We start from the raw sequence: 12143 nt of genomic DNA on the forward strand, positions 1-12143 counted from the left end.
ATATCCATTATATATATATATATATATATATATATTAAAATAGAATGTTTCACAACAATATTGGCAGGGGCGTGCTGAATTGGGTGGGTGGAGAATGTGTTTTTCTCATGTTTTGTATACTATAATCACCATTTAAATTGCTGGAACGTGTAAGATCTTCACTTTTATAACGTTTTAATCGGTTTTTCCTGTATATTTTAGCACCGTTTCTTTAATTTTTATAGCCTCTCGCCTATCTGAAGACCCGTTGCGGAGTACTTTCATACTTAGTTGTACCTTTTCGGCTCAACACGTTCATGCATCTGTTATAGTTTGAGTAAAATAGAGCGAATTGTGGTTTCTAGATACTAATCTAACTGCTCTGATTACTCAAAAATCCGTTAATATTGTCACCAACACGCCGATAATTCCGAGTATCTCAATATTGGCATGACCCAATGGATCTTTATTTTCTAATTCATCAGCACGCCCCTGAATACTGGCAGCTTTATTATTTTATTTTTACTTTTTTTTTTCGATCACAACACGAATAAATTATTAACCATTGGGAAAAAAGCTTAGGAAGAAATCTTTTGCTTATTTATTTATTTTTCTTTACTTTGAATTCTATGAGTAGTAAATATGATTATCTGAACATTAATTTTCCGTACTCGGCCGAATTATTTATTATTAATTATTATTAATTTTTTTATTATTATTAATTATTATTTACAGCAATAAAGCTTCTTAAAATGTTAATTTAATTCTTTTCAATTCACACATAAATATTGGGACATAAAATGACAAGAAGTATTTTTTCAATAACTATCTTTAGACCAAATAGAGTCTAAGAATGCATAGTTTAGAAATCACCTTCTATGATTCTATTTATTATTTGAAGAAAGTATCTACTTCATTCCAGCCTAAGTTGTACAAGATATGTACTTCATACAGTTTATTAAGCATGGCACATTCTTCTATAATCATAATTATTATTTTTTCTTTGTTTAAAACCGATTTTTATGATTATTATTATTAATATTATTATTTTAATTACAGATTTTAATAGTATGACGTTTAAAATAATTATTTCATCTGAGAAATTGTACAAAGTTTTAAATAAACTTGTAATTAAAAATTCTATACAAAGTAGTTTAAATTAAAAAAAAAAACAAAGTGGAAGAAGTAAGGTACAGGCGTATGGTACAAGAGTTGAAAGAAGTAATATTATTACATTTAAATTGAATAGAAAATAGTTTTTGTGAAAGAAATTGTTTATGAAAAGAGTTAAAGATGAAAGAAAGTGTAATTAAGTAACAAACTTAAATATTATCGCCGAGAAGAACATCAAAGTAAAGAAGCAGCAAGGAGATAATAAAGGAGTTAAAATGTCACATCAACTTTCTATGGAAATTGCAAATTTTGATATAAAATTTCACAAATATAACAATTAAACAATATAATTATATTAACAACGAGCATTTATTTATTTATTTTTTTTAAACGATAACATGAAAATGTAAATCTTTATCCCAAAACTTAAATGTCAATAATATTTTATAACTGGTTAAGTCGAAAAGTAAACATCTCCAACAGATCAACACTCTTTCTTTAATATCAACAGATTTCATTTTGTTTTTTCTTTTCAAATTATTTCAATTTTGAGAAAAGGATCTTCATTATTCAAATAAAATCGAAATTCTCACACAATATTTTAGTATTATTTTTCTTATTTTAACATTTTTACTGCCTTTACAGTCGCCGAAAGTAGTCTTTGACTGAATCCACATGTAAAAAGATTTTCTCGAGTTAATCTTGAATTGTTTTTATACATTACATTCAATATCAGTAACTACACTTTCAATATCAAAAATTCATATTGAATGACAGGTTTATCGTGAATTTCACTAATTTTTCTAGTTTAAAGAAGCGAATAAAGATTGTTCTTGTTAATTTTAATTGTTTTATTCCATAAAATTCACTTTAAGAATGTTGTAAACTGAAATACAACATATTTATCATCAAGGCTTCTATAAGAATCAGTTGAATCATAAAAAGATGTAGTTATTTACTAAGAGATATGTTTTAAAAGTGTTAGGAAATACATTATTATTCTTTAAAACATTGATATTTCTTCAAAGCAAGTATTACAGTGATGGAATTTTACATTGTTTCCTACTGGATTGCTTGTTAGTTTAGTCAATTAAATCTTCTTCGGGCAGTAAAAGTGTTAAATTAATAAAACATTATAAAGTCTTAATTCGGTTTTTAATAAATTCTAAATTCCTGCCTCAATCAGAATTCCAAAAATTTCTTATAAAGGCAGTGGTATATAACCTAAAAACTTTTGTTAAACCATCGGTTAAACCATTTAAGATTCTTAGAATATATTTCAAGATAAATTCTAATTGTTTTTAATGATAAAGATAAATTTAAATATTATTTTATTCTTGTTTTTTTTACAGATATTATGAAATACCCATGGACAACTTTACAAACATCAAAAATTTGATGAACACCAAAAAATTTAATTGTTTGGGATAAAACGAGATTGAACTTTGACATCGTTTGCATCCGAATCGAAACCTGAAATGTGTATAATATATATAGGTATATATATATATTTTTTTAGTTTAATTAGTTTTGAAGATAAGTATAAGAATCCACGAACATCAGAAATAGTCAAAACTATTCATCTGTTGTAACAAAGAGATTGAGTGATTGTTGAACATGATATACAGAAGGATCTAAGAATAAGGAAAGTTATCCTTAAAATGTCACTCCCTGCTGATTTCTTTATACATTTGCCTAGGCACTATGAATAAACTAACCACAAAATTATGTGGTGTGTAGCCGTGAACATTCATAAAATGATTACCCAACCCAAATTACTTTAAAAATGAGACCAGAATTACTCTACAACTACCGTTTTTATAACTAGAACAACTCTTTCAGGTGCCACCTGGCCCGGTTTAAGACCTTTAGGAACAAGAGCCCTATACTCAACCAATAAAAAGATACCCGAAAAATACGTAGTATCGAACCAACGTAACGTAAACAAACAAAAATATTCTTTTAAGTAGAATAAATCAAACGAATTTCCAATAAAAGGAAGTGTTTACTATACACATATATAAAAAATATGCTCATTATAATAACTTTTATAAAATAAACACAAGCGAATACCTTTCTCATTAACTACTTAGCTTCCACCTGCGATAATAAACGACAGAGAAAAAGCAGGTGTTTTAACAAATTCGTTGACTCGGTACTCGCGAGTGAACAGTACAGTACCCTATTTATGAATTTAGCACTTTAAAGAGGGAAGAGTAACTTTTTTTTTGTAAATATTTCCTGATTACGCTTCACTGAAATAGCTTGAATAGAGTAAAAGGATTTGTATATATATATTTCTTTGTATTTTTCAAGACGTACTTGAACTACAACTATCATCGGGCTGTATCCTCAGCCGTTATGTACAAGAGGAAGCTTCATGATATATTTTATACATGTATATATATATATACTTGAGTGTACATATATATATATATACATATACAACTTTTTAAAGGACTCGGTCCTTCACGAAGAGGCACTAATCTTAAATCCTTACTTTGTATATATATTATATATTGTTTTTTTTTTACTACCACGAACCCATTCTAACTTGAGGTCGTGCTCTATTCTTTTATTGTAGAAGGTGGCACCCGAGATATGTTAGACACGTGTCCATTTGATGAAAAAAGAGAGAGAGAATCTTCAAGTCATCCACGATTTTTCTTTTAAAATCCTTCGATAATATCATAAGCTTCTAAGCTAGACATGAGGACGTAGAAGCACCACAAACCGACGAAAAGTATAGTTGTTGGTAGTTTGTACTTCATCGGACCTCCTAATTCTCCTCCTACGGCAGGATGACGACGTATAAGTAGAACGGTGCAACAAACAAAAGCACAGGCACAAAACAGAGTGACAGAAAATGCTAAATTTCCGGGTGGTACTCTAAATTGGCTTCCGTTGAGCGAATGATGTATCGCGGCGATCGACCATGCAACACCTATTCCCAAAAATACATTGACAGCATTACTACCTGTTACGTTACCAATTGAAGAATCTGCATATTTATCGTTACATGCTGCCACTTTACTAGCGAAAGTATCTACAAAGAAAAGAAAGCAATCACATTTTTTTTTTTTAAAGTTAGAAGCACAGAAACGTCAGTACAGAAAAATCAGTTGTTAAGAGGAAGCAATACCTGGTATACTTGTTCCAAGAGCCACAAAAGAGATAGCAGTTACAGCATCGCGCAGTCCAATAGTACATCCGAAATGGGATGCCAGATCTCCAACAATTGCAGTTAGCACTCCGATAATTGCAATGCTAGAGACGAAGCATGCCCATCCTCCGAAGTAATCTGTAAATTAGAAAGTTTCAATGCGTTTTCATTAGCAAGCTTACGAGTAAGAAATAAAAAGCGTAGAGTAAGTTATGTTTGCTCTTCTTTAAGAAATAACTTTGTTAATAGAGAATATAGGCCCAATGTAATTAAATAATTCTAATTTTCATTATGGTGCAAAAATGAATAATATATTTCATATTTTAGGGAGAGCTGGTAACTTCTAAGAACTTCATATAAAGACATAGTTCTTACTTGTCCAAGTACAGGCCCATTTACTTCTTGGATACTTTATAAAAGCGCCCAGGAAGTACAATGAATAATATAATTTTCTTCGCTTTTCTTCTTAAATATCTTCTAAATTTAGAAGCTCTTGCAAAACAAAGTAATATTAATACTTTTTTTGTAATTTTTAAAGCATTTTAATTCAGAATTTCGTTGAACATTCCTAATGTTAAATCACTCCTCTCCCAAATCTTAAATTAGGAAAAAGACCCATTGAATATAGAAATTGAATAAATTTACTTTCTGCAATAAGACTATAATGAGAAATTATGGAGTATTGATCTTTGAAACAACAAAAGTTATTCAGTTAAGCTCAAGTAAACTCAAATGTAATTCAGTTAAGCTTACAACTTTTTCTTAATGATATTAACAAAAAAACCTTCCTTAATAATAAATAAATTATACACAAATTCATATGTATTAAGAGTAATGTTTTTAAATTGGTGAAAACTAAAATTTTCATTTATAAAAATAAATAAAATACATGTCCTCAATTTAATTTACTTTAAATTGATTTAATACTGTCTGAAATTTTGATTAATAATCTTCGAATTTTTCACTTGAAAATTAATCATTTTACTTTCCTGTTAGTTATTTAAGAGAAATTTGGCAACGACGCTCAATATACAATCCCGCTCACATAGGTATCTCGAAACAAAATGGTATTGTGAATGTCTGATTGATGTGACCAGGTAGCAAATGTCATCATAAGTCTACAGTCACCGTCAGAAACAAAGATTTTATCTTTCGTTCGTATGTTGTTTTTGAGGTGATCTCTTTGCAAATTTCAACTGAGGATAAATACATAATTATTTTAAATTGTTAGTTTCAATCATTATGTATGTAAAATGCATATATTTAACTTCGAATTCCTGCTTTTTTGTTTGATTTACAATATGAAGTCAACAAAAAAAAGCATCAGAATCCAATATTGCGATGAAGAGTAATGTAGCTCACGTAAGCTAAGTACAGCAACCAGTGCCAACAACGATGATATATCATCCGTTTCTTGTATTTCAAACATTTTTTTTTTTTTTTGGATAAATTATATGTAAAGTAAATAAAACCCAATTGTAATGAACACTTTAAACTTATATTTTACTAATACAGTTTTGATGTTTGTATAAATTTGAGTGTGTTATATTAGTTTTCTCTTTAGGGCATAGCATTACTCTATTTTCCCCCATAACAGAGGGAAAGTATGGAGATCGGTAAAAAAAATGACCCCTCCCCAATCTTTTATAAGAAAATATTTTCCCCGAAGAAAAATATCTGAAGTCAACACATACAGTACATGAGGGTCCTCTAATTTAAACTCTCCTGTCCCCATGAAGCTATAATGTGTCATTGCCCTTGCAATCCGAACAACTTCTGCCATTACTCTAACCAAAATAAAGTCAACTGTAAACCTTCACCTTACTCGTAAACACAAATGACGTGTTGTGGGTATTGTTGCTCATTCTTTCTGTGGCCCTGTTTGACTTAACAACAATTCTAATCNTATTTATTCTATTTTTTCTATATTTTTTATAACTATTGCAACATAAAAAATAAAATAAAATTTCAAGTTTTTTGTTATTAATTTTCTATAGACAAGCCTTGTCAAAGAGATTAAATTTATTAAATTAATGGAACAATTTGTAACATGCTTCAATTCAAACAATTTTTTTTCTCCTCTTTTATTGTAAAAAAAATAATTAAAATCAATTAAAATAAGAAAAATGTCATAACATATAATTAATTCTTTAATTTCTGATCGAATTAATATTGTCTTTACAAAATTTAATGAAGTGAAAACATATAAAACATGGAGACGTAAGTGTAAAACAGAATTAATTCTCATGTAACTTGATAAGGTGCCATGAATATTTACCTGTAATTAAGTTAACGTTGTAAACACGATTTGCATAATTGTAAGTTCGAAGTATATCATTTATTATCGTGCTAAAATATCGTAGGAAACGATTTAAAATATTGATCTATTGTTACACGGTTATGTCTTTGAAACACGAATTAAAAAACTACTGTAATTAAATTTTAAGTGAAAAAAAATATATATATAGGTTATGAATGAAATTGTTGAATATTTTCCCTTACCGGTAGGTGGGATAAAGGCAAACAACACTTTCCAGAAGATAGTAAAGAAGTGTATCACATAGTCTGAACAAGAAGGCATCTTTTCAGTTCCGTCATCTTCTTCTTCATCATCTTCATCACCTTTTATTAAATAACATTAATAAAATTCAATACTATAGTTTCGGATATAAACTCATTAAAAATATATTAAATTTTTAAATTATTCTTATGATTTAAAGATGCTTCCATTGAAGCAAGAACATGAGAATTTAGGCTTTTTTTTTTTTGGTGAATTATTTAAGAATTAACTGAATAATATTAAAGTTCTTCCACTCAATAATCCAATATGGCTGTGTTTACACTCGAGTAATTTCTTTTTTTTTTAATTTCTATATAAAATTTATTTATTTTTGTGAAATTTCTGCTTTTAAATTTTAATCTCTCTTCAATTGTTATTCCTTATTCGAATATTAAGAGATGAAATTTTAAATAATGGACCTTAAATATACTTTATCAGCAAATTAAAATGTAATTTTATTTAATTTTTTAAAAATAGCAGCTGCATGAAAGTTGATAAATCAAATAAAAAGTAAAAAAAGACATTATAATTTAATGTTTTTATTAGAATTTTTAAAAAGTACGTTCAATAAAAATTAATTAAATTTTAATAAAATTCTTTTATTTAAGAAATTAAAAAGAATTTAGAAAAGTTCTTAACTGAAATGAATGAAAACTGACACTACTAAGTGGAAGATTATACATTTCTGTAATGTTACTAAATTTGCTAGAGTTATATTGAGTAATTTCCGAGTTATACTACATCAAAATTGCTATAACTGGGCCAATGCAATTATCTTACAATCGCTCTATTTGCATGTTTCCTGTGCACTAACGTAAATCGAGTCATCGTTTCCTTTCTATTCAATGGAACAGATAAAGTGATTTATCCTTTATCACGTACAATAATCGTAATTAATTTGAAAGTTTTCGAGTTTATGCAAACAATATTAATGGAAAGATAATCTTCTTAATATGTCACGTTTAAATTTGTTAAAACTTGATTAATTAAACATAAATTTTACCTGTATTAACAGTTATAACGCCTAAGAACTGTTCCCTCCACGACGATGTACCTATCATCAATGAGACGTTTGCTTTTTCGAAAAGTTTATCGACAGTATTCTGTAAAGAAATAAAGAAAACTAATGGTAAATATAATCAAAAATCAATTTATAAATCGACATCATTCCCTTAGATTTTTAACTATTATTGATCTATCCCAATAGAAAATACTAGGATTTAGATGTAAAAGAAAAAAAAAAACATATCTCGACTAATCTCATTGGTGTCTTTATAAAGATTAATAGCAAAAAGAATCCTCAATACTCCAAGGATTAAGGATTAAGATGACTTCCAAAAATTGGATTTCATATAACTGTAAATGATAAAGCCAGTGTAACGTTACGTAACTCACAATTTTTCCCAAATTTCTACGAGAATAAAGCCTTATAATAACTGAAAAATTTACTTTTAAACCAATTAATTTTGAGATTTCGATAGTAAATAAATTATTCATATAAAATTAAATCCATTTTGACAGGAGATTTTATTTATTTTTAAATTTTCTCTATTCATATTCTTATTTTTAAATATTTGTAGGATTTTAATGAGACTCTGTTTAACCATTTACTTTTAATTTTATGCTGCGATCATAATGCTTAATATATTAAAATTTAGTTTAATTAAGTATACCTTAAACTCGCGGCTCTCTTTAATCCTTATTTGACATCTGTAATATTCTCCCAATCTGGGTTTTCCTAACATTGCTAGCTTATCTGCTTCTGATGCTTCGCCATTAGGAGATGATGGTTCGTTGTTTATTTGGCCGGTTTCCTCTTTAATCAAGTCTAAAATTTGAGAAAGAAAACACAAATTAAATCTGTCGGATGGCCTAAAATATATATAAAAGGTTAATTATTACCTTCTTCTAATTTTGGTTCACCAATTTCTACGTAGAACACCGAATCTTTTTCGTAACTTTCGTTGTCCAAAATATGAATTGGAATATCTTTCCTGTAATTTAAAACATTAAACTGCAAAAATGATATTATATAAAACCAATTATTTATATTTATAATATGAGTAAAAGAATGAATAATATTTAAATAATTTTTTTTTTAAAGAAAGGGATCGATGCTGTTGAATGTAGATAGATATATAAAGTAGCGCATTCAAACCAGGAGGTGCCATATTTAGTCCATTTTACTGTAAAGCGACCATAGTTTTCCATTCAAAATATTAATTAATTTATGTATTTTATCGAACAAAAATATAAAATATGAGTACTTTCTACAGTAAAATATTATAATAATTAATTTTTAATAAAGGAAGTAGTAACAACTGGATTAAAGATGATTGACCGGCTGCTCAAAGGAATACGATACTTTATACATCTAAATACTGTATATCAGATTACAAAGAGTGAGAGAGAGATAAATGCTTCATGCTGATAAAATTCTTTTTAAACTATACAACAAAGCCATCTAAATATCTAAATTTAGATATATTATATTTAACTGTTTTGTTGAATGACTGAAAATGTATAAAACAGTATCAAATTTTCCATTTCTAGAAGCGAATTAATATCTAAAGCACTCTAATTCTATTTAAAAATTAAGAGAATTTTGTTATATAATTCATAAATATCAAACAGGAGTATTTATTTATGTTTAAAGTACGGATTTTTACGTAATAAAATACATTTCAAATCTTTGCTTTAAATTCTTTTATAACGAATCTTACTTTAAACGAAGATATCCTTTAATATTTCTCAATATAAATACCTTTAATTATAATTGTAAGGTACAGTCGACCCCCCTATAACACTGTTGATAATTCCATTTTATATGAATTTCATGTTGTACGAGTCACTTAGATTTTACAAATACGTGTGCCAGGCTGTGAACGGTTCACATATTTGTAAAATCTAAGTGACTCGTACAACATGAAATTCATATAAAACGGAATAATCAACAGTGTTATAGGGGGTCGACTGTATAATAAATAATTCGTTATAAAACTAAAACATACTTCTATTAAAATTAAATTATTTCAGATAATAAATTAGAGTAAATTTTTATAAAAATCAATACGAAAATATATTGCAAAGTCGATCTTGTTTTCAATAATATAACCACCATAAGATTATATTATTAAATCAATAATTTTAATTCATTTACTATAATTTATTTCAATAAATATTCATTAATTAAATAAATTTGTTCTACAAGAATTTATTAATGCGTCGAGAATTCTAAAGCAAAGTCTTATTATTAAATCCAAAACCTGATATAAAATGAATTGAATAATCGATTTTTGTAGTTGACAGCTTGAAAATGCTTGCTTTAAACGTCTCGTTTTAACTAAAATTATTATTTAAACTAGGATTTATTTATATAAAATATAAATATTACTAAAATAAGAATTTTTTTTAAATATTTAAACTAAGATATTTATCCCCAAATGTAAATGATCTACATGTAAAAATACTTATTAAGAATCACATAAAATAACAATTTTTCCCTTTTCGTTATAAAATATAAAAATTTAAATTAATGATCCGTATTTTACGTTGTTAAATCAAGGATCCTGACTGTGAATTAAGTCAGGATCCTCGATTTATCACCATTAAGTGATTTAAATTATTTCAAGATCTACAGTTTATGATATAAAATCGAGCATAATGACCTAATTCATAACCATAATCTTTAATGTGGATACTAAATAATAAAAAATCCCGTATTAAGCATCACATAAATTAATTAATTTCCTTGTTGTTATATAATATAAAAACATAAATCGAGGATCCATATTAAAGATCCTAGCTTTAAACTCGTGATTTTTAACTTAAATATTAAATACCATTAAATAATTTTAAATTAAATCAGGATTTATACATTAAGAAATTAACTTATGAATCTTGATTTAATTTAATAGTTATAATAAGAACTTTTATTAAATGAAAAGTTTGGATTTTATTACCGAAGAAGAAATTCATGTCATATGTTTTAGCGTTAGCACAAACAACTAAATTCAATTTTAACTGTTAAAAAAACTGTCCACGTTTTAATTTACAGATATTTTTACAGAATTAAACTGTTTTAAATATAAAATTCTTATAAAATCCGAAGAGAAAAACAACTATTTATTTTATCACCACACATTCTTCCTACGACAGTTTTACAAAGTGAAGTTTTTATTTAAAGTATTAACGACGTTAATCTACTTTTTTTTTTAAGCTTCTCGAGAAGATAATCAAGATTCAGGTCAGGCTTTATGTAATTGTCTTCTCTTTTTATCACACTAACGGTCCTGTTTAGGAGTTAAAATCAAATTAAGCAGTTTGTGATGAAGTAAAACTCTTATTATCATTCGATTTAGAAGATGAAGTAAGAATACAAAAATGCATTTAAAAAAAAAACAAATATATCTTCTACAGAAAGTTAAAACTATACTTTAGACATAAATTACAATTATTAGTAAGAGGGAAAAACTTGTAATTAATTTAAAAAGATAAGAAGAAAAAAGTGGCAAGGGCGAAAAAGAAAATGTGTTAGAAGAATTGCACGCGTGGTGGAAACAGTTGTAATGTCACATTTCTCATTATTTTTATACTTTTTTTGGCACTTAATCACGTTGCTTTACGGAAATAAACATTGTTTCTTCTTGTAAAACAATTGTAACCTCATTAATTTTGTAATTTCCTTCAGTAAACTGTGTAAAAATGGCCGAATTGGACAAATTGTTTACGATTATCCGAAAAATTCCGCATCATATCGCAAAAATCATCGATTTTTTTTGCAATGGTTTCCACTCAATTCACTCCACTAAACTCGAAAAATAACCATAAAAAATGTTTCAAAAGCAATTTACTAAACTATAAATTGTATATTTTTTTCTACTTCAGTAATTATAATCTTAATGCATCGAACGTAAAGTATTACCATTTTTAAATGCAAAAAAAACTATTATAAGGCCTATTTATAAAAGTTATTTTTAGGGAAATTTATTATCTCTTGTGCAAGGACATTGAATAAATAGTAAATGTGTTGTAAATAATACAGTTCAATAATGAAAGAGAAGCTTGCGTGATATTAAACATTTAACTTTCTTAAAAGTTAATATTATATAGAGTTTTGTATATTCACTGATATTTTTAAGGCTATAATTTCATATTTTAAAAAGTTTTATAACTACTGTACTTGTATTATTTACGTTTTTAAATATTAAAATAGTTCTGGCTCATTGTATACAGTTAACAGTCTTTATACGCGTGTGAGTTGAACTCAAATTTCCTTTGACATATAGAATTTTAAAAAAACCTAACAACGAGTTGCATAACTTTTCC

General features: G+C 27.0%; 1 protein-coding gene across 1 annotated transcript in view; it reads right to left on the reverse strand.

Moving 5' to 3' along the window:
* Positions 1-1138: 1138 nt before the first annotated feature.
* The window catches only part of LOC111629400 (sodium/calcium exchanger 3-like), a 62510-nt gene continuing 51505 nt past the window's right edge, over positions 1139-12143 (reverse strand). The window contains exons 2-7 of the mRNA XM_023373296.1: positions 8718-8809; positions 8489-8643; positions 7819-7918; positions 6758-6877; positions 4235-4393; positions 1139-4138 (exon numbers count right to left, since the gene is read on the reverse strand). Of these exons, the coding sequence (XP_023229064.1) occupies positions 3762-4138; positions 4235-4393; positions 6758-6877; positions 7819-7918; positions 8489-8643; positions 8718-8809 (1003 nt within the window). The 3' untranslated portion in view covers positions 1139-3761. The remainder of the gene's footprint in view (positions 4139-4234; positions 4394-6757; positions 6878-7818; positions 7919-8488; positions 8644-8717; positions 8810-12143) is intronic.

This window comes from Centruroides sculpturatus, unplaced genomic scaffold, assembly GCF_000671375.1.
Source record: "Centruroides sculpturatus isolate CEXI.00-Female unplaced genomic scaffold, Cexi_2.0 scaffold586, whole genome shotgun sequence".
Taxonomy (NCBI): domain Eukaryota; kingdom Metazoa; phylum Arthropoda; class Arachnida; order Scorpiones; family Buthidae; genus Centruroides; species Centruroides sculpturatus.